Raw genomic sequence first — 20,450 nt, forward strand, 5'->3', positions numbered from 1 at the left:
TAAAAATGGTCAAACCTCAAAACCTAATTTATAACCAGATGGCATGGGGCATTGGAGGCCATGCTTAGGAGGATGAACTTGACCTACGGCATTGCCAAGAGCTCTGAGCATGGGAATAATGTGTTAGGCTTCACCACTGGCCACCAGCACCACAGCTTCAGGATGAGCTTTGAGCCTCCAGGGTGAACTTGACCTCTGGCGTCGAGTTCTCTACGTTCATATTTATTACTAGAGTCAGCCTCATGATTCATTCTCAAGGGTCCCAGGAAGCCTCTCCTTTCCAGCAGCCCTGTGGACCTGCAAACACATTCTCCTGCTGCCACATCTATATTTTTTAATCTGATTTACTTTTTCATTTTTCTCTTTTCTTTGAAGAGAAGCTATTTTAAAAAGTTAAAGTGTTTCCAAAAGCTTTTCTCAGGCAAAATTCAACAGCAATCCCTATTCCCCTCTGCCTTAAAGAGTAATGGGCAAAATGGCTGAGCTTCAGGTTTATGTGATGGAGGGGATTCACTCAGAGTCTGAATTCAGAGGGAAACGTCTTATATTAAAGTTACCTAGAAAGGAGCTCACACTGGGGATCAAGAGACACTCACCAAAAGACAAAGGGCAACTGTGGGCTGAGTTCTGTCTCCCAAAAAGATGCAGTCCAGTCCTAATCCCTGCACCTGTTAACATGATTTTATTTTGAAATAGGGTCGTTGCAGATATAATCAAGTTAAGGGGAGGTCAGACTGGATTCGGCTGGGCCTTAAATCCGATATGGGGAAATGGACTTTGGCCCAGTGGTTAGGGCGTCCGTCTACCACATGGGAGGCCCGCGGTTCAAGCCCCGGGCCTCCTTGACCCGTGTGGAGCTGGCCCATGCGCAGTGCTGATGGGCGCAAGGAGTGCCATGCCACACAGGGGTGTCCCCCGCGTAGGGGAGTCCCACGCGCAAGGAGTGCACCCATAAGGAGAGCCGCCCAGTGCGAAGGAGGGAGCAGCCTGCCGAGGAATGGCGCCGCCCACACTTCCCGTGCCGCTGACGACAACAGAAGCGGACAAAGAAACAAGACGCAGCAAAAAGACACAGAAAACAGACAACCGGGGGAGGGGAGGGGAATTAAATAAATAAAAATAAATCTTTAAAAAAAAAAAATCCGATATGACTAGTGTCCTTATTAAAAGAGTGAGATCTGAACTTGAGAGAGATGGAGACAAAGAGGGAGAAGATGGCCATGCAAGGATGAAGGTAATGAACAGAGCGATGCTCCCCAAGCCAAAGAACACCGGAGGCCACTAGAAGTTGGAAGAGGCTAGGAAGTTTTCTTCCCCAGAGCATGCGCAGTGAGCCCGGCCCTGCTGACACCTTGACTTCAGATTTCTGGCCTCTAGAACTGTGAGATGACACATTTCTTTTGCTTTAAGCCACCCAGTTTGTGGGGCTGTGTTACAGCAGCCCTGGGAGCCTGACAGATCCTTTCCAGTGCAGGATACAGAGTTTCAAAACATCTGGTTTGGGAATCATTTAGGGTAGGGGGCAAAAATGCCAGACCCATTTAGAGTCCAATATTGGTTTTTCAGTTGTTGGGTATTACCCGAGTACAAGGGCACAGTTCGTTCTTATTCTATCACATTTCAAATCCCTATTCTCAGATGTACTGCTTGTATCTCAGAGAAGTTTCTCCTCTTCCTCAAATGAAGTCCACAGCCTGGAGAGCCCTCACAGGCCCTCACTCTTGCCCTTGCTCCTTCTGCCCCAGTTAAAGTCGTCTTTTATACTTCCTCAAACTTCCAAGTTCTCTGCTCCCTGATTCCTCTACCTGGAGAGCACTGTTCCTAAATTTGAACAGGGCTCATTCCCTCCCTCCCTTCTGGTCTCGGATCAAATGGCACCTTATCCAATAGACCTTCCCTGGCTACAGTGTATAAAACAGCCCCACAGCCCCTACCATCACTTTTCCCCTTCTTTCCCAGCTCTGGGTTCTCTGTAGCACCTAAACCAGCTCACATATTATATATGTATTGGGTTACTATCTGTCATCCTCACCACTCCTCCAGTTTAAGAGAGTGGAAGTTTTGTTTGAATTACAGCTATATCCCATGCACCTAAAAGAGTGGCTGGTACATAGATGTCACTCACTAGAAACTGGTGGCAATTATTAAATAGAAATGTGACAAGGACTCTGGAATAGGGAGAAATGGAAACAGCCTTTCTTTCCTCTTCAGACAAGAGTACCAGGAATTTACCTTTGGGAGAACACCTCTCTCCCACTTCCAGCACACATGGTTGGGGTGGCTGTGATAGGTCTATTCTTGTGGTTCTCTTAGTGTGGCCCTTGGACCAGCAGCATCAGTGTCACCTGGGGACTTGTTAGAAATCCAGCTCCCCAGACCTCACCGCAGACCTACTAAATCAGACACTCTGCATGTGAGGCCCAGTAATCTGTGTTTTAATAAGCCCTCCATCTGATGCCACTGATGTGGGAGAACCACTCATCTAAAGCAGTCAACTCATTTTATTTTCCCAACTATGGTGACAAATTAGACATGAACATGAGACCCAAGCAGAACCAACATCAGCTCATTTAAACCTTGAATCAAGCTACACACCTAATGAATTCTGTTCTGGCTTTTCACTTACATGAGTCAATTTTCACAATTTAAGCATTTCACACTTTAAAATTGCTTGATTTGAATTTAACCCAGGACCTCGTATGTGGAAAGGCAGCACTCAACCATAGAGCCACATCGGCTTCCCTGGGTTGTTTTTTTCATTTGTTCGCTTGTTGTTTGTTTTTTGTTTTTTTCAGAGGCACCAGGACCAAACCTGGGACCTCCCATGTGGGAGGTGGGAGCTTACCTGCTTGAGCCACATCCGCTCCCCATCATCACCATTTTTAATATTGTATTATTAATATCATCATCCTTTGCAGAGTTCCAGCACACAACACATGCTAGCATGATAATCATTACCTCCCATGACCACAGGCAATGGGCTGACTTTAGAAATCCAACCCTCTGTTTTCATTCAACATCTGATTTTTTTTCTCTTGAAGTAAATACTGATCTCAGTGTTCCTGCAGTCCTTATTTGCTATTCAGGTCAATAAATTCTCACAGTGACCATGAAAATACAGGTCCGTTTCTGCTTACTATCTTCCCTTCCTGGCTTTGATCACAAAGACAAAACGAAGACTCCAGTTTCCTGGCTTCCTCTTCATATGGAAAAGCTTTCAGGGGTTCGGAAAGGTCTTCTGGCCCATATTCTTTGAGCAGCTCAGATGCATCCTACCTTAGCGTTCACACATGGGCCATTTGCTTGGACTACGATGAAGAAACCAGCTTGCTCGCACGCGCTTTTTTTTTTAAACTCCAAACGCTAGATATGACCTTAAAGATCATAAAGAACAGCTCTTTCATGTTAAAAGAGTTATTAATTCCAGTATCTTCACCACATTTCCCCATCTCCTTGCAACGCATTTATTCCTCTATTCTCTGTGCCCATGGATCAAGCTCCTTAAAAGCCTGAAACCAGTAAAAGGGAAGCAGATTTTTACAGATGCATCCTGTGGGCCGTTCTGGGCATGTGGGCCTGGCCTCCTGGCTCGGGGCCTCTGCATCCTGAGCATGGGGGAAGAGAACTTTGGGCAGCTCTGCCTCTCTCGGGAACACTGGGCTTGGTTTCTGCACGGCAACAAAGCAGCACTGTATCCAGTGTTTTCTGCTCCCTGGCTTGCAGGGTCCTGGGTAATTCATCTAAACGTCACCAGGGTAGCTCACTGTGCCAGGCTCTCTGTGTCAAGCATCTCAGCCTTGACTCTGGATTCTAATTCTGGCTTCACAAATGGCCCGGCCAGGCCAAGTCCAGCACTTCCACTGGGCCTGACTTTTATGTAAAAGACAAAAGATGAGGACCGTTTCACTTACAGAAACAGATGTATAAAAGGTTTACTTGAAGCCTGTACCTTAAAATCTATATCACTCTCTTGCCCATGCACATATTTTGTGTTCTTCTTGCCCCTAATATTTGGAGGTTGGCTTTTGGGGGACAAAAGAAACCCAAGGCCCATCAGATGAAAAAAAAGTCTTTGAGTGAACAAAGTCTTCAAAGTCTCAGGGAATTGAGTCCTTTGGAGATCTTCAAGAACCCCGGCAGTGGTTCTCCTTTGTAATCCCTTCATCAAGAAGCGGACTTGGCCCAGTGGTTAGGGCGTCTGTCTACCACATGGGAGGTCTACGGTTCAAACCCCGGGCCTCCATGATCCGTGTGCAGCTGGCCCATGCGCAGTGCTGATGCGCCCAAGGAGTGCCCTGCCACGCAGGGGTGTCCCCCGTGTAGGGGAGCCCCACACGCAAGGAGTGCACTCCATAAGGAGAGCTGCCCAGCGCGAAAGAAAGTGCAGCCTGCCCAGGAATGGTGCTGCATACACGGAGAGCTGACACAAGATGACACAACAAAAAGAAACACAGATTGCCATGCCGCTGACAACAACAGAAGCGGACAAAGGAGAAAGACGCAGCAAATAGACACAGAGAACAGACAACTGGGGTGGTGGGGGAGGGGAGAGAAAGAAATAAATCTTTAAAAAAATAAAAATAAAAAGATTTTCTAAAAAAAAAGAACAGTGGTTCTCAACATGTGGTCCTGAATCCCCAGAATCGCATGGAACTTGTTAGAAATGTAAATTCTCAGGCCCATCCCAGACCTAATGGGTCGACTCTCTAGGCAATTCTGATTCATGCGAATGTTTGACCGAAGGCTAAATCCTTTGGGGTAATTCTTATTGGCTTCACTTTCTCCCCTGGCAGCATCCTGTACACCTTCTATCAGAAAACACATCCCTCTGTCTTAGTTCTTTAGAACTGCTGTACCAAAGTGCCCCAAACTGGGTGGCTTAAAGCAACAGAAATTCATCGCTTCACAGTCCGCGAGGCTCGAGGTCTGAAGCAAAGGTGTCAACGCGGCCACGGAAGGCTCTGGAAGAAGCCCCTTCCTCGCCCTGCCCCCAGCTTCTGGGGTTTGCTGGCATCCTTGGTGTTCCTTGCCTTGTGCCTGGACCAATCTGACCTGTCTTCACATGGCCTTCTCCCTGGTGCCAGTCTGTCCCTGTGCCCCAATTTCCCTCTTCTTAAAAGGACGCCAGTCATGTGCGATTTATACCCTTTCCAGAGTCAGGATTTGCTCTAAGCCTTTTTGCCCTCATCTTAACTAAGAACATCTTTCAAGATCCTATTTCTGAAACAGGTCCCATTTATGGTACCAGAGTGAGGTACCATATCTTTTTGGGGGACACAATTCAATCCATGGCATCCCTTTCAACACCCTGTTCGCTTGTCTTCCCCCCACAGCGTCTACCGCAGGCTCGGAGAGCCCTCCCTGGTCTCATAGCTCCAGCACCTTGAGCCGCACTTGGTTTAATTAGCTGATCAGTCAGTCAGCTGCCACTATAAAAGCATCCATTTTTATAGTCAGTAATATATACCTGCTTTGATTTATTATTGGTTGAGTTCATTGACTTCTAGATATGAATCGTTAATTGACCATTAGCCCAGAAAAGAGGTCTGTGAATGCAAGAATGATTCTGCCAGCATTTTATATTTTAACAAAACTGTCCTCCACAGCCTTTAAAAACAGTTTTTCTTTAGATCTTCACACTCCTGCACATCTGACGCCTGGCCGAACCCCTGGCTGCCTGAAAGCCTCCCCTGCAAGCGGCACAGACGGTGCAGCACTCTCCTGCTCCTCTTCCTCGCCAGATTAGAAGAAAACAGTTTGAATATTAGATTTCCACACACACAGGGAACAATGTGGAGGAGTGCTCAGGAATGCCAGCGCCTCCTGTCCCGTTTCATATTTGCATATCCCCCACAGATTCGCATTTCTGCCTGGTGGATTGGGAAATGGTCACTCAACCTGCATGGCTGTGGACCCCACTGCAACGCTGAGCCTCACAGAAGCCGCGAGGCTGCTCCCAGCACAGCGCAGGGACCAGCGAGCCTTCGAGAAGAAGCCCGTGGCGCCGCGGCAACACCAGCCCATTCCACGGGGCGCACTGCCCGCCCCGCCTGTGCTTCCCCGTCACCGAGCTGGATTCGTAACACATCCAAGACCTGAGGAGTGTCAGCAAATCTGCACAGGGCCTGATCTAAATAAACCAGCCCACCCAGGCCGCCTTTGGGGAAAGCCGGCTCCAGAGCCCCATGATGGTGAGGGGTCCTGGTACCACCCGGCTGAGGGTCCTGAAGCCACAGGGCCCAGGTTTGTCCTCCTGAGCCTCCAACACCTTGCTAGTGCTGCGGCCAGTGGAAGCGGGTTCCTCGGGCACATTCCATCTGGGCTTTGCAAGGGAGGCCTCACCCAGCCTCATGAGCAACCTGCTGGATGATATTATCTCTGTGTGGTAATGGAAACAAAGAAGTTCAGAGGTGTTAGATCCCTTGCCTGTTGGACAATAGGCCCTGGCTTGTTCCAGAAAGAATTTGTCAGCTTACAAAACTACATTCAGAATGAAATAAAATGAAACTACAGTGCACAAGAAAAACAGAGAAGCTAAAAATGAAACTGGAATGGGGATTAATTTTTTTTTAAATGCATACCCTGAATTTCTGTATACTTGATAGAAGCGGATCACAATCTTGGCTCTGAGCTGTCTGGTAACCACTAGGAAGAGGGAAAAAGTCCGTATCCTCATAGCAGCGGGGCCAGTCCTCTCACCAACCCCTTTCTCGCGCGGGCGCCCGGGCATCACCAGGTGAATGAAGCTGCCCAACAACACACAACTTATAAAATGGCGGATCTCAGAAATAGCCAAGGCTGTCTGGCTCCAAAGTGTGCTTGACAAGTGAGCCATGACTGTCACTTTCTAAAAGCATCAGTCGTGCCAGCTTCCTCTGTAGTCTTTAAACAGGTTGCACCCTTTCCAGAGCCGGGATTTGCCTGGCCCCCTGCCCGCAACTGGCCCGCAACGGGCCCGCACCAGCTCCTCCCACACAGGCAGGCTCCCCACGCCTCACAAAGGTGCGCTCAGATGAGGTCTCAGGAAGCCTTTTCCTGCCCACCTTCCCAGTCCCACGATCACACCACCCTGTGGATTTCCTCCACAGCTCTCTTTCCGGTTGGGAAGGACCTTGTTTTTTATTTTCGGCCATCTGCCCACCCTTGAATTCGCGTCCTCTGAAGGCGGAGCTTTTATCTCTCTTGTTCAACCCTGAATCCCCACACCTAAACGCTACCTGGCACATTATCTAGCAGGCACTCCGTTGGAGTTTGTAAAACGAAAGAATGGGTTAACTCATTAGTAAAGCCCTCCTGCAAAAGCTCATGGCCAAAGCAGGGTATTTAAAAACCTGAGTAGACAGTGATAGACTCTGAGAGGGCCAGGGTGAGCCTTGCCGAGTTCTATCACAGACTCCAAGACCAAATATTCCCGTCAGGCTTGATCTCTCTGTGCCTTGATCAGTAAAATGAGGACAGCACTACCCATGTCAGCTTTGTGTTCATGAATGGTAAGGGCTTTAGACCCATAAATAATGAAAATATGGTAAAGCTACATTATTCGGCCTCTTGCTTCCTAAAAAGTACTCAAGAAGTCTCCTAAGCAGCCAAGAGATAAGCTACAAAATAATTAGTGTTTTACCTATTAAATTGACTCTCATTCAAATCGGTGTTCAAAAGCCTCTTCCCAAAATGTAGAAACATGGCAGGAATCTAGGGAGTTTATGCTTAAAATAAACTCAAAGTTAAAAATAAAATCAAACTGAAATTGCATTTAACCTTGAGCCAGGAAGGTTAATCTATCTGTTACTACTGGTACAGTTTTCTTTCTTTCATCTTCTTCAAAGGATAGTATTTGTCTCCATTTGATTTGACAAATTCAACATGAGAGGATTTTCGGCTTGGATGAAATGATGTTCCAAGCATCCACATGCCTTTCTTCTTGCTTCAGCCCCAAGAAAACTCAACTAAATAGGAATCACCCTTCTAAGCAGAAATCTAGGCAATTAAAGGCCTTTCTCTTGGGTCAGTTTGTTGAATCCAACAGGGAAACTATTACCTGTGGCTGTGGTGAAGAACAAAGGCAAGGCTGGGGGGGGACCCATTCAGCTTTGGTTCACCCCTGGCTGGATGCTCAGGGCCAATTACAAGGTAGAATGGATGTAACTCCTCACTGAGGAGGCTGAGCGGCCAGGGTGGTGGGCAAGTTGGTCTTGGCAAGATCCCGTATGGAGTCTGCTCTTTGTGCCCCAAGGAGAGGAGGCTAATTTGAGATCACCTGAGAGAGGCCAGGGCAGAAGGTAGCAAGGTCAAATGCTAACTGAGTGACAGAGGAGGACATGGGTATCCAACTGTCCTACGAGTGAGCTGAGCTTGCAGAGGTAGATACCCCAGCTTCAGAGGACTCTGCTTGGCTGCCACTGGCAGTCAGGGAAGAATGAGACTCAGGAGAGGGAAGCGTTGAACGCTCTTAGAGCCCCAAGAAGGACCAGAAGCTCTGCTTGCTCTGACCACTCTGCTCCTGGAAAGGACAGAGATGAGTGTACACACTGCCTCTAAGTGTATGACTGAGCACAGAAAAAAGTTCTAGGTTGGAACTGTAACTAAGGGCAGCAGACGTCATGAATAAATCAGGGAGGCTGAAGATGAAAAATAGCCTAGCAAGAAAGATAATAAATATTTTTTGAGATTAGATCTAACAGGGAAGATGCTGGGTGAACTCGAAAAATACCAAAAAAACCCCACATTCCCCACTCTTCAATGAACCTAAAATCCGAAACTGGAGAGAGGCAATAGCAGTGCAACATTGTATATGTGTTAAATGTTGATAAACACGATCAGCTTAGCTAACGAAATAGATTAAGAGAACATTTACAGAAGCCTGGAATGCAACTGGAGATATGCCTTTAACTTAAATCGATACAGAAAATGTGGTCATCTCAGGAAGGGGAATGAAATGGACAGAAACCCAGAGGTACGGATGTGTATTGTGTATTTAGATACAGTGGAAAGAGTAATCTAGAACTGAATTTTCAAATAAAAATTTTTAAAATGGAGGGAACCAATTAATCGGGAGAAAATTTCGAAATTTTAAGCCCAGGGCTGAAGTTGGATAGAGGGTAACAACTGGGGTGCCTACTGCCACCTGGTGGTAGCATACCTTAATTACAGCTTCAGGATGACTAATCCTAAATGCTGCCAAAAGAAAAATAAAGAGCAAGACCTATAATGTTACACTTTAAAATGAACATCTCATTTGATTTAGAGACCTAATTTTAGTGGCAATTCAAGATAAGTAATAAAAAATGTAAACAAAAATGTTTCAAGCACGTTCATCTATGAAGCAAGGGCAAATTGACTTGATTTTAACTCTGGAATAACTGTCAGTTTTTTATGGCTTTTTTCATACACAAATGCACACAGACATAGTCTGTTCTCCTTGCCTGTATCTTTTCTCTTGCTTTATAATAAATGATTAGTTTCCTTCATAGGAAAGCACAAAGTGGATCATCCACAAAGTCTTGATCTTTTCCTGGAAGGAAGCCACGGGTGGTCCCAGGACTCCAGTATATCCTATACCTTCGTCCTGTCGGGGTTCCAGTGTTCTCCTGTGCTACCTCCCTTCTCCTGTGTCCCAGCACCTCCTCAGGAAAGGAGACATGTGTGAATCTTCTGGCGGTACTTCAATTCCTTACAGCTGTAATAACCACTGCATGGAAAGAAAAGAACATTTCCTAGACTGGGAATCCCCAGACACTTTCCCAGTTCAAACAAGTGAACAGAGTTTTCACTCTGGTGAATTATACCCCATTAAGGAGAGTGGAGGGAAGAAAACAGCCCTGAGATGATTGTGGTCTGTAAATGTCTGGGCTTTATTACAGTTCAAATTCATTTTTCTTGATTTCTCTGAAATGTAGTCCTGCCAGGACTTAAAGTCTTGCTTTGCTGGCGGGATATACTTACTAGCAACTATTTCATCCAAGATGGGTCTGAGAGAGGATAAAAAATCCCACGGATGGTCTTTCCTGGGCACAGAGCACATCAGGTCTTTTCTTTCTCCAGTTTGGTCCAAACTGCCCCTTCCCCTCTCCCCTCCTCTCTCTGTGCCCAGGCAGCCTGAGCTGGGAAGTATGGCCTAAGTCATCCGTGAGGAAATGCACTTGATGGATCTAGAGGGAGCCTTTGGCATGGGAGTCTGCCTATTCGCCTTTGATTCTCAACTGACATCCAACACACCAGTGGAGAATGTGACATGCGGGTAGGGACGGAGATGAAAATAAGAAGAGAGAAAAGAGGAGCAAACATAATTCAATACCTCCCCCCACCCCCAAGGAAGCATACATTTGAATCCACATAGAATTCAAATGATTTGACTTTGATTTCCCACAGTATGCCACCATCCTAGCTACAGGGAATTTCACCATAACATGCCAGTGAAGGATAATGCAAAAAATTATTAGAGGGAATTATCTCACTTAAGGACAAGTTGATTAGCAAAGCTAAGATGTAACATATTATCAGTGAAGCCAGTTAAAACTTTTATATGATTAGTACTTCAATTATTTTGCACCCAACAAATTCAATTAATTAAAGCAAATAAAGGTGACTACAAATATTTTAATCAAATATTACTCTTTTTTTTTTTGCCAGATGAGTCCCTGATGGGTGGAACTGGTTTATGAATAAGAAAATAAGCAGTTTTTTAAGTTTCCCAAAATAAAATAAAAAGTGTTGATTAATATGCAGTCATTCTTTTTGATTCATAAAGTAGTAGTTTTCAAGTTTTTAGACAATGGGCAGTTTACTATTCAAAAATGTTAAACTGTGAATAAGACCAAAATAAAGCCAGAGTTTATAAATCCTCAGTGTCTCAAAAGGAAACTCTAATTCAGAGAAATCAGAATTAATATTTTGGCCTTATAAAAGGAGCTCATATTTATAATATAACTTGCCCTATGTAATTCGTCACTTGATTAAAGAAACCCAGAATAGGTAATATTTCCTCAGAGAAATGCCCTCTCTGCCCTCTCCTTTCTGTGTGTGACAAACAGGGTGGTTCCTGGAAGGCTGCATTTCTATGTTATCCTACTTTGTACTTCTTCCTTAAAGGAAGATACAGATTATTTCCTTGGAGGCTGAGGGGCAAAGTGAAATCAAATTCTAATATAATTTACATACGTAATCTTCCATGATATGAAGGCAATGCTCATTAGCCCAGCAATGCCGCATGTCCCTTTCTCTGAATATCAGCGCACAGAGTCCCCAAGAGTGAGCTCACGAGCCCCCACCTCCAAGCAGCGGCCCCTCACAGATGAGCCAACCTCCATTATGCTGCTGTAGCTGCAACAGCACCTCAAAGTGCGAAGGATTTTAAAAGACTGGCCCCGTGAGGATGACCACGCTCTTAGATCTCGTATGTCAAAGTCGTTTCTCACGACTTCTGCCAAGGTGCTCATCATATTCCTGCCTCTCCTCCAGGGATCATGACACTAAATAAATCACAGAAAGCAAAAGAAATAGAAATTTGAAAATAAATGTCTAATCTCTGCAGGCCTCTCCGATTTTTGTTTTTCAACATATCCCTTTAAAACCAAAGGTGCATGCTGGTGGGACCCTGGGAAAAGCATGCCCTTTCCATCCTTTTTAGGCAGAGAACAGTCCAATCCAAAAGCACAACAGGGATGGAGGACCCTCCAAAAGAGGCCTTACTCTTGTTAATGATTTAAGTAAGAGAAAAATTATAGCAGTCAACTATTATATCAAGCACTTACTATGTTCAGGTTCTATGCTGAGCTTTTACATTTATGCTCATAATCTCACTGAATCCTAATGACAGCTCTTCAAGGTAGGAGCTTTTATTATCCCATTTCACAGATAAGCAAACTGAGGTTTAGAGACCCATGTAATTGTTCAATGTTGCACAGCTGGGCAGGAGCTTCTGCCCTGGGAGATTACAAAACTAACTCTTCATTGCTATGCTCTACTGCTTCCCCTCTGACCTTCAAGTGATGGACCTGAGATTCCAAGCAGAGTCCATTTACTCTGTCCAGCTGTGTAATTCACTCCAAAATCTTTTGATAAGGTCACTCAATTTCAATAGACAAGGAGTGGTGCAGGGAGAAGAAAGAAGTGAAACAGAGAATTCAAATTATAACAGGAAAATGACTTGAAAGAGCAATACGTATGACTCAGAGCCAAATGGTTTGGCAGATGCAGCCATGTTCAGGGATTCGTGATGACAAGGACAGTTTTTTCCCCACCCCACTTTGAGCTGCCTTTATAGAACTTTATCTTTTATGTCCAAGGATCAAATAAAAAAAAAGATCATATTTAATGAGATCTAGGGGAAATAAACTGTTGGCAATTAAAGAGTAAAAATAACCTCTCCGTGGCTTCAGACCACAGGAGTTTTCTAATTTTAAGAGACACAGGCAAATCACTTAACCAAAGCCTTTTGGACTGCGTTGGGCTCATGTTTCCTCCCACATCACGGGGGTTAAAGTTATAGACAGCCATAGCTCTTGAACCCATGGAATCATGCAGTTAAAGAAGTACAACCAGTCCAAACACAACAAGTCACAGATGCAAACTTGCAGCATGGAAGTCAGACCCAGGTCTCCTTTGTAAGCAGCTTCTGTGGTCTGAGAGGGTTAATCAGATTTAGAAAAGGTCCGGGAATTCCTGGTCTCAATGAGTGACCTTCCCTCCTTAGTCTACAAGCCCTGTCTTTACTCTCCTCTGACTTTCCATGTGGAACTCTTGTAGTTGGCCAAGAGCCAAGAAATTCTGATTTCAGTTCCCTATTTTCCAGGTGCAGATGTGGTTTGGACTAGACCATGAGATAAACGAGAATTCTTCTTCAGGCTTAGAAATCCGAGTTCGCTCAAACGCCCTAAGGCAGCCATGCTAATTTGATAAACACTTTTAGGGAATCACCCCTGCCCTTTACACTTTCAGGTTTAAGCAGGAATTTGGGAGACTGTTTCAGAGAGTCAAGCTTCTCTCTGAAAAAATCCTGGGATGTCACCAACTTCCCACTGAACATACAGACACATGCATTCATAAATAGGAGACACCTCTGAAACATTTCCTGGAGTTTCCTAATTTGGGACATAATGTGGGACCCGTTCAAGGTGAGATCTGCTGCTGAACAGAAAGACATGTGGGTGTTTGCACTGTGCTTAGGGGGTTTACACATCAAGAAATTTGATAGATTTTGTTTCAATGTCAAGTCTATTGTTTGTCTGTAACCCAAACTCAGTCCCTGGAACTTACCTGTAGAAAGTGGCATAGTCCACAGTCGAATGGCAGGTCTGAAACTCCCAGGATTTGAGCTTCTGGCATTCTCGATGGGCTCGGAGCTTTACCTTCACTGTCCCTTGACACAGTTCGGGTACTGGTTTTCTCTGAGGTCTGTTACAGAACTCATTGGATTCCACCCTCCATGACTCAGCAAAATCGTGCACATCAAACTTGAAGTTTCCATCTCCACCAATTAAGTCATCACGCTTATGTCCATTGTAGTTGCCACAAAGACCACAGAGTTTGCCCTTGAGATGGGGGGCAGCCATGACTTCTACAAAACTGTCCCCATCCCAGGATATTTCCAAACCTAGAGGAAAAGGATAGGAAAGGGGGATCAGCCACTCCTGAAGCCACCAATAATTCCCAAATGTATACATTCTTATATAATATATATGAACATTTACCAACAAGGAACACTAAGGGTCTAAATTCTTGGTTACCTTTTCATCTAGCCATACTGAATGTTGCATGTAATTACATGAATCATTCAGTTGTTGTGGTTTATAAATTCTAAACTATATAGTTTGGTCCTTTAAGGATGCTGTATGTAGCCTGAGTTGACCTGTTTATTATTACTCTTTGACCATGTTACTCCAGGGCTTATATTTCTGCTTTTTCCTAAAGTAATTGTGTTGATCCAAATCATGTCTTCATTTTTCCAATGACTACCATGATATGGAAATGGAAAGATAGCAAGGATAATAGCTTCCTGATGTGATTTTTCTTAATCCCCCAATTTTCCCGTATAATTTATCAAATGCCTAAGAAAAATTCTATATTATTTGCATTGGTGAGAGTATCATTTGGCTTTTAGATGTATTCTCTTCAAAGACAACACTCATAAAAATGAAAATATTTGCTCCCTCATAATTTTACAGTCATTCCTGAGCCATTAAAGACTGTCTAATTGATGTTTCTCAGGGTTGAACAAATACGGAACCCTTCTAACCTAGACAGCCCTAGACTGAGGACACCATCCTCAGGCTTCTTGTAAGCTCAAATATTTGAGAGGGCATAGGAAATAATCCAGGTGGCATGCCAAAGTTCTTCTTGGGCATTCATCAGCAGGGCAGTGACGCTGTCTTCATTAAATTATCTTCACTCCAGAAGGTGAAGAACATAGACTCCTTTTGGTTTGCTGGACTGGCCAGCTAAAGGGTTGGGAGATTCCACTGAGAACATTTCTCTAGATGTGCTGCCCTAAGGCTTTCAGAGCCATCCTAGCCACTGGCCCGATTGTCTGGTGGACTTTCTAAGTCAAGTGTAAGGCAGCCAGTCACAGCACAGATCAGTCTGACTAGAAGGTCAAGAATTGCTTACAGGGTTGAATGGGACCTCACATATATATTTTTAATGTAATATTATTACAAAGTCAATAAAAAATAAATAAATAACACTATTAGGAGCAAAAAAAAATAAAATAAAATTTGAATAAAGAAATTATTTAAAGGAAAAAAAAATAAAAATAAAAATAAAAAAAAAAAGTGATTGTTTTCCTAAAAAAAAAAAAAAAAAAAAGAATTGCTTACAAAACCTCTCTGGATCTGTATGTGAAGAAACTACCCATGAGAGAAAGGCATGGCTTTATGAAAAGCCATTGAGGTTCAACCCAAAGCAAACAACACACACTGATACTCAGAGTTTCTCTGTTTCAAGTGTGGTTGGAAGTCTTTCTTGCAGTTTTTCTGGTAATACCTTAGCAGTGCTTGAGCCCCAGGGGATGGATGAACTATGTGCCAGTGAATGAAGAGCCCATGGCACAAACACCAAAGGACTACTTACAACTTGTCAGTGAGCATTTCCACCCTGGGACTCCTCCTTATTCACTATTGCTGTTTTCTAAGAGTGGCCACCCACAGATAAGTCTCTTTTTAGCAGAAGGGTCTCTGCTGCAGATGTTGTGTGTTTTTTTATCTCACTCTATGGGGTTCCTGGCAAAAACTAGTCTTGCATTTTGCCCGTCCTGAACCTCTAGAAAGAGCAACATGACCTTCCTTTCAAAAGAATTTGTCTTTGTTCCTGAAAGGTCAAGATCAGGCTGATGAGTAATGTTCAGAAGATGCTCAGAAGTTGGGGCAATGAGGTGATAATGGGAAAGGCAGGGGATGAAGAGAGAAAATATGAGAAGAATGGATGGTCATGTCTGGATAGGAAATTGGCATAAGGCTGAGTGATGTAAGATCTATAAGAAACACCCAGAAGTAAGAGTCTAAAGCCAATTCTCCTGAAGTCTGGACATTGTCCAAAAGGAGAGAAGACTGGCCAAACACCATTCCCTGTGAATGGGCCATATGAATATCACAAGAAAGAATTAGAAATCCTCTTCAGAGAGAGGGAAATTGGTGTAACAAACCAGTGGTCTAAAACTGGATTTCTGGAGAAATAAATGGAAAGATCCGTATGGAAATCACTGTATGGTAAATGAAAGTAATGTAAACATTTTTAGACCAAGGCACATGGTACAGAAAGACTTCTTGGTCGGGAGAAGAAGCTGGGTTCAGAAAAGCAAATAAAGTAGATCTGGATAAAGAAGGAAGAAGACAGGTCATTTTAAAGTCTACCTTAGCAATAGTTTTGTGATGAGACCAGGTGATCCAAGAAAGGGTACACAGCTGGGAATCCCCCTCCCTGAACTGGGCTGGCTTCCTGTGTGGATTTAGTGAGAAGGGGTGTCAACTCTAACAGCCACAACTGTCAGATAAAATGATTTACATTTCTTCACACCCAGCATCTAACAAATTGTCTGGCACAAAGCATGTGCTCAAAAAAATGACTGAATGACTCCTGTAACACTGATATGTCAATTCTATGAAACCAAAGAAATTGTGAATTTCATGATAGTTAAGACACTAAAATAACCAATTTTGAAGAAAAAAAAAAGACATGCAAACTATAAGATGATTTGTAATAAGCTCTCTAAGGTATAGAAGAAACTTGACCTCACAAGCCTGTAGCCAGGCAGCTGCCCAGCAAGAAAAATGATGGAAGAAAATCAATTCCATACAATAAATACTCTAGCTTTTAGAGCATAAGTCTGAAATTTTTCCATGTTGCGAAATTTTCCACACTGCTAGACAGCAGGCAAGTACTATTCTTCAAAGGGCATCAAATATTTGAAAATGTAAACCCAGAGGAGCCCTAACATTATTACAGACAATGATATAATAAATTTGAGACTTTGGACAATGGAGTTATGGGAATTCAACTCATAGTTCTATTCTGTCTTTACTGTGGATAAGTGGTCCCTGCTTGGATAGATGTAAACCCTCTGTTTTAGTAAACTCTAATAAAAATTCTTGACACCTCATTCATAAAAGATGGTCCCCCAAAATAAGAGAATAATTAGTAATTCACTCTCCTTTTTTCCTCTTTCTCTTTGTTATGACTATAGTAAGACAGTTTTCACAAACCAATCCTAGGCTTTACATTGTAGAGACATGACTTATTCTCCTTCAGGTGCCTTTGCCTATTGCTGTATCATTTACATTTGTGCATGTAGAGGGTAAAATCCATGCAGAGTGGTTTATAGTAGTGAGATGCAAAAATAAATAAATAAACTAGTTAGTGCTATTTGAGGGAACTGCTCTTCCAAATGGTATTTTAAATAGGCATCTTTGTGAGATGAAAACATTGCAGAAGTGTTTCAGGGACTGGGAATATTCCTTTCTGCAGCAGGGATGTGTTTCCCAATCCTCTGCATGGAAGACTGGGTAGAAATAACTGGCAGAGTCAGAAGGTTAAAGCGGAAGCATATGTCCCATCTGGAGATGCCAGCAGCAACTACATTCCTTCCACGGTCATGAAGGGCCTTCCAACTTCTCTTGCTCGCCCGTGAATGATTTACCAACTTGTTCTTCACTCTTCCATCATGCGACCCTGCTCCAGACTTGTAGACAGCTGTGATTTTGGGGAGTTGTTGTTCTTGCATTTTGTAACAGTGGTTGTTTGTTTGGCTTTGTTTGGTTTGGTGTGGCTGTTATCATCACGATAGCAGGGGACAGAAGGTGCAGAAATTTGTAGCTGTACCATGGTGATATTTTAAATTAATGGATTTTCTGTTTGGATTTTTCACCAGTAAAGCAGGATATATTCCCTACCAGAAATAAAATACAAAACCCTGTTCGCAGGCGTTAATGCTTTTAGATGGACCTGATGTAACTCTTTCAGGTAGCTGATGAAAAGAACAGATGGCAGAGAGGAAATCTTTTTAAGTTATTTGCTTAGTGCTGAGAGTTGGGGCAGGGATGGACAGTGCTTTCCCAAGCTACTAAGCCTGGCTCTGCCCTGCTGTACCACCCCAGGTCTTACTGGTAAGCAGCTACAGCTTAATTCCACCCAAGCTGCACGGCCACCTGTCCTCCCTCATGAAGTGCTGAGTCCATAAACCACAGGGCGGAAGAGTCGTTCCTTCTGGTTTCCCATCCTTCAGCTGCAGGCTTGATTTTACCCGCTATTCTGAAGAAACTACCCTTTGATCTTGTGAGCTTATAAAATGAAAAAACTATGGAAGAAGACAACTCAAAGGAAATACGATGATATTTTCAATAGACAATCAATGGGTGATAAAAAGAAAATAACCCTAAGGGGTAATACAAACAGATTGTTAGACTAGGGTGGAAAAAACGGTCTTGTCTGGACATGGAATTGTTTCATTCAAGGTATAATCACAAAGCAAGTGACTGCCCAGAGGAATGCATTTTTCCCCTGGAAAGCAGAAAGTGTGTGGGATTTGCGTGCTACAGGAAATTGTTCAGCTGTGTGTTGAGAGAGCCACATAAGCTACTCGCATCATGGTAAGAGAGATGGAAACTTATCTCAGTTGTAAAACTGAGTTCAAGGCCTAAAACAGTTAAACTTACTCATCTAATTAGGGTATTATCATTTTCTTAGCAGCCTTGTCCTTTCGCTCATTTTTATAACGTAGAATCCTTACAAAAAGTACACTTATTTCACAAGGTTTTGCCAGCTGTGAGGGGAAGAGCATCGAGCCTCTTAGGCTGTCAACAATTTTTGAGTACCCAGGATTCCTCTGAGAATTGGGCTGTGGTAGACCAATCATTTCCATATCAGTAGATGCCATTATGTTCAGCTGGCTTGCACAGAGATAGGCAAGGGGCTTCTAATTAGCATATTTCACAGGGAGCCACAAACTGTTTCCTCCTTTAAAGGAATGAGCTGAGGCTGGCATTTGCAGAGTTCTGTATCATTGGGATACAAGAACAGGTGTCTGAATTTTCTGAGCAGGACTAATCCTTCTAAAGTTGAAGGCATACAGCTCTTCACATCTGCACCTTAAAGATGAAGCATGGGAATCTCACCCTTTATAAAATGCCCCAGTGCATTAATACTTAGTGTCTCACTGAAACTGTGTTATACTCTAACTAAAAGCTCTCCAGGCTTCTCCTTTGCTCCTTATGTTTAGTTACAATGGCCAGTGATAGGCTCAAATCAATTTATCAAAATACAGTTTGGCTTGAGTTGAAACAGTTCCTATGAGTCCGAAGGTGCAGTATAAAATAGGCTGCTGACCCTCTCATTTCTCTAAGTGTCCCCAAAAGTGCCTACTCTACAAAATATGTCCCTTTTGAGTCCATATAACTTAAAGAAACTGGAACTCAAGCCATAAAATTCTCCCCAATGCAAAAAGCATGCGAAACATCAATATTCTCTAAGCATTATGCTTAAAGAAATAGCATATGCCAGGAAACCATGCAGCTCAATACCTGATTGACAAACAATATATATTAACCAAAGGCAACATGAGAGAAACCATACATGATATAACAAAATGGGTAAATGAACTGAATTCACCGGCAGCTGATAGCTGAAGAATTGAGTTTTGCTCCTAAATGCCTCTCCTAGGTATCACCTCACAGAAAGGGAGATTTGAGCTTCAGAGAACTACTAAGAGGCACGGGTCTGTTCACGGGGTGGAAGCACAGAGTCCAGTGGGCCTTGGGCAACAAGGAGTGCTGAGAAAGGGCCTCAGCAGCCCCAGCTCTAGGTGCCCCTAGGCCCAGCCGAGGGAAGCTACTTCAGTGCGAGGAGGCTGTGTCTTCTGGCAGAAGCCAGCAGACCCTGCCACAGACACAGTGAACTGTGAAAAGGACTGCCGATGGCACATGGTCTCCAGCATCTGTGCGTCCCCATCCCATATGCACAGGACAATCAAGGGGGACAGGGCTACCCCTGGGGCATACCAGGAGTCTCCAAGAGCAAGCCTTTCTGCTGTGGATGTTTTGTTTCTTTTGAACATCACTAATAATAAGCTGTTTACTTTCGAGGATATGTCCCTCTCTTTGGACAGATGCTAATGAGGAAATATTCTTTCTCGCAGATGTGAAACTGCACATTACTGACTGTGAACTGTGGGTCATACACTGACAATTCCAAGCTGGACCTTAGTGGCCTAAAATAGCAACAGAACATGAGAGAGAGGTTATTTGGAGAGTATGACTGCTATTTTTAAAAGCAGGATGGAAAGGCACTGGATGTCTACAGATTGCAAGAGTGGAGTGGCCGGTGTCCAATTGCAAAGCTCTACATTGTGCAGATTTCTCCAGTTATTTGTGGCATCTTTGGGATCTCCCTTTCCCTCACCAGCAGGGATGAGGCAATGCCTGCAGTTGGAACACTTCTCTGCTCCAGCGTTTTCCAACACGGAGGAAGAGGAGCCACACCTCCGGGGGCTTCTAACCAAGAGGCGGAGGGGAAGCGCCAGAGGGAGGCCACGGGAGGCCGGCACTTCTGGAAGCCCCACCTGCTTTGGTGGTCACTTTCAAGAGGTAGCCATCCAGGTCGATCTGAAAGTGCGGCGCCTGGCAGGGGAGCGCGATGCGTGAGCCGTTCCACCGCACCGTCAGGTGCTGCTGGAGGCTCACGGTGCTCTTCCCCATCACCAGGTCCACCGACTTGGTCCAGGAGAAGGAGCGCGTCCTGCGGGCATCGTTCTTCACCAGGACCTGAAAGGGCGAGGCAGGGGAGGAGCAGTCTTTTGTCAAAACGTACTGACACGTCCCCTGAAAGTTAAATGTCCGTCCGTCAAAAGTGTTGTAGTGGGGATCTCCGAATACCGTGCAAACGCCAGGCTCTGCGGGTGAGTGAGAGACAAAAGCAGGGTCATAAACCAAGCGAAGGACTCAAAGAGAAATCAGGGGTCCCTGTCA

The 20,450-nt window shown here is 44.2% G+C and overlaps 1 protein-coding gene across 4 annotated transcripts in view; it reads right to left on the reverse strand.

The window, feature by feature from the left end:
* The window catches only part of BMPER (BMP binding endothelial regulator), a 237,774-nt gene that overhangs the window by 54,023 nt on the left and 163,301 nt on the right, over positions 1-20,450 (reverse strand). For 3 of the 4 annotated variants that reach the window (XM_058296785.2, XM_058296784.2, XM_058296786.2), the window contains exons 12-13: positions 20,045-20,374; positions 13,255-13,591 (exon numbers count right to left, since the gene is read on the reverse strand). In XM_058296785.2, coding sequence (XP_058152768.1) covers positions 13,255-13,591; positions 20,045-20,374 — 667 coding nt within the window. The remainder of the gene's footprint in view (positions 1-13,254; positions 13,592-20,044; positions 20,375-20,450) is intronic. The other variant, XM_058296787.2, reaches the window with a different exon arrangement.

This window comes from Dasypus novemcinctus, chromosome 5, assembly GCF_030445035.2.
Source record: "Dasypus novemcinctus isolate mDasNov1 chromosome 5, mDasNov1.1.hap2, whole genome shotgun sequence".
Classification (NCBI taxonomy): Eukaryota; Metazoa; Chordata; class Mammalia; order Cingulata; family Dasypodidae; genus Dasypus; species Dasypus novemcinctus.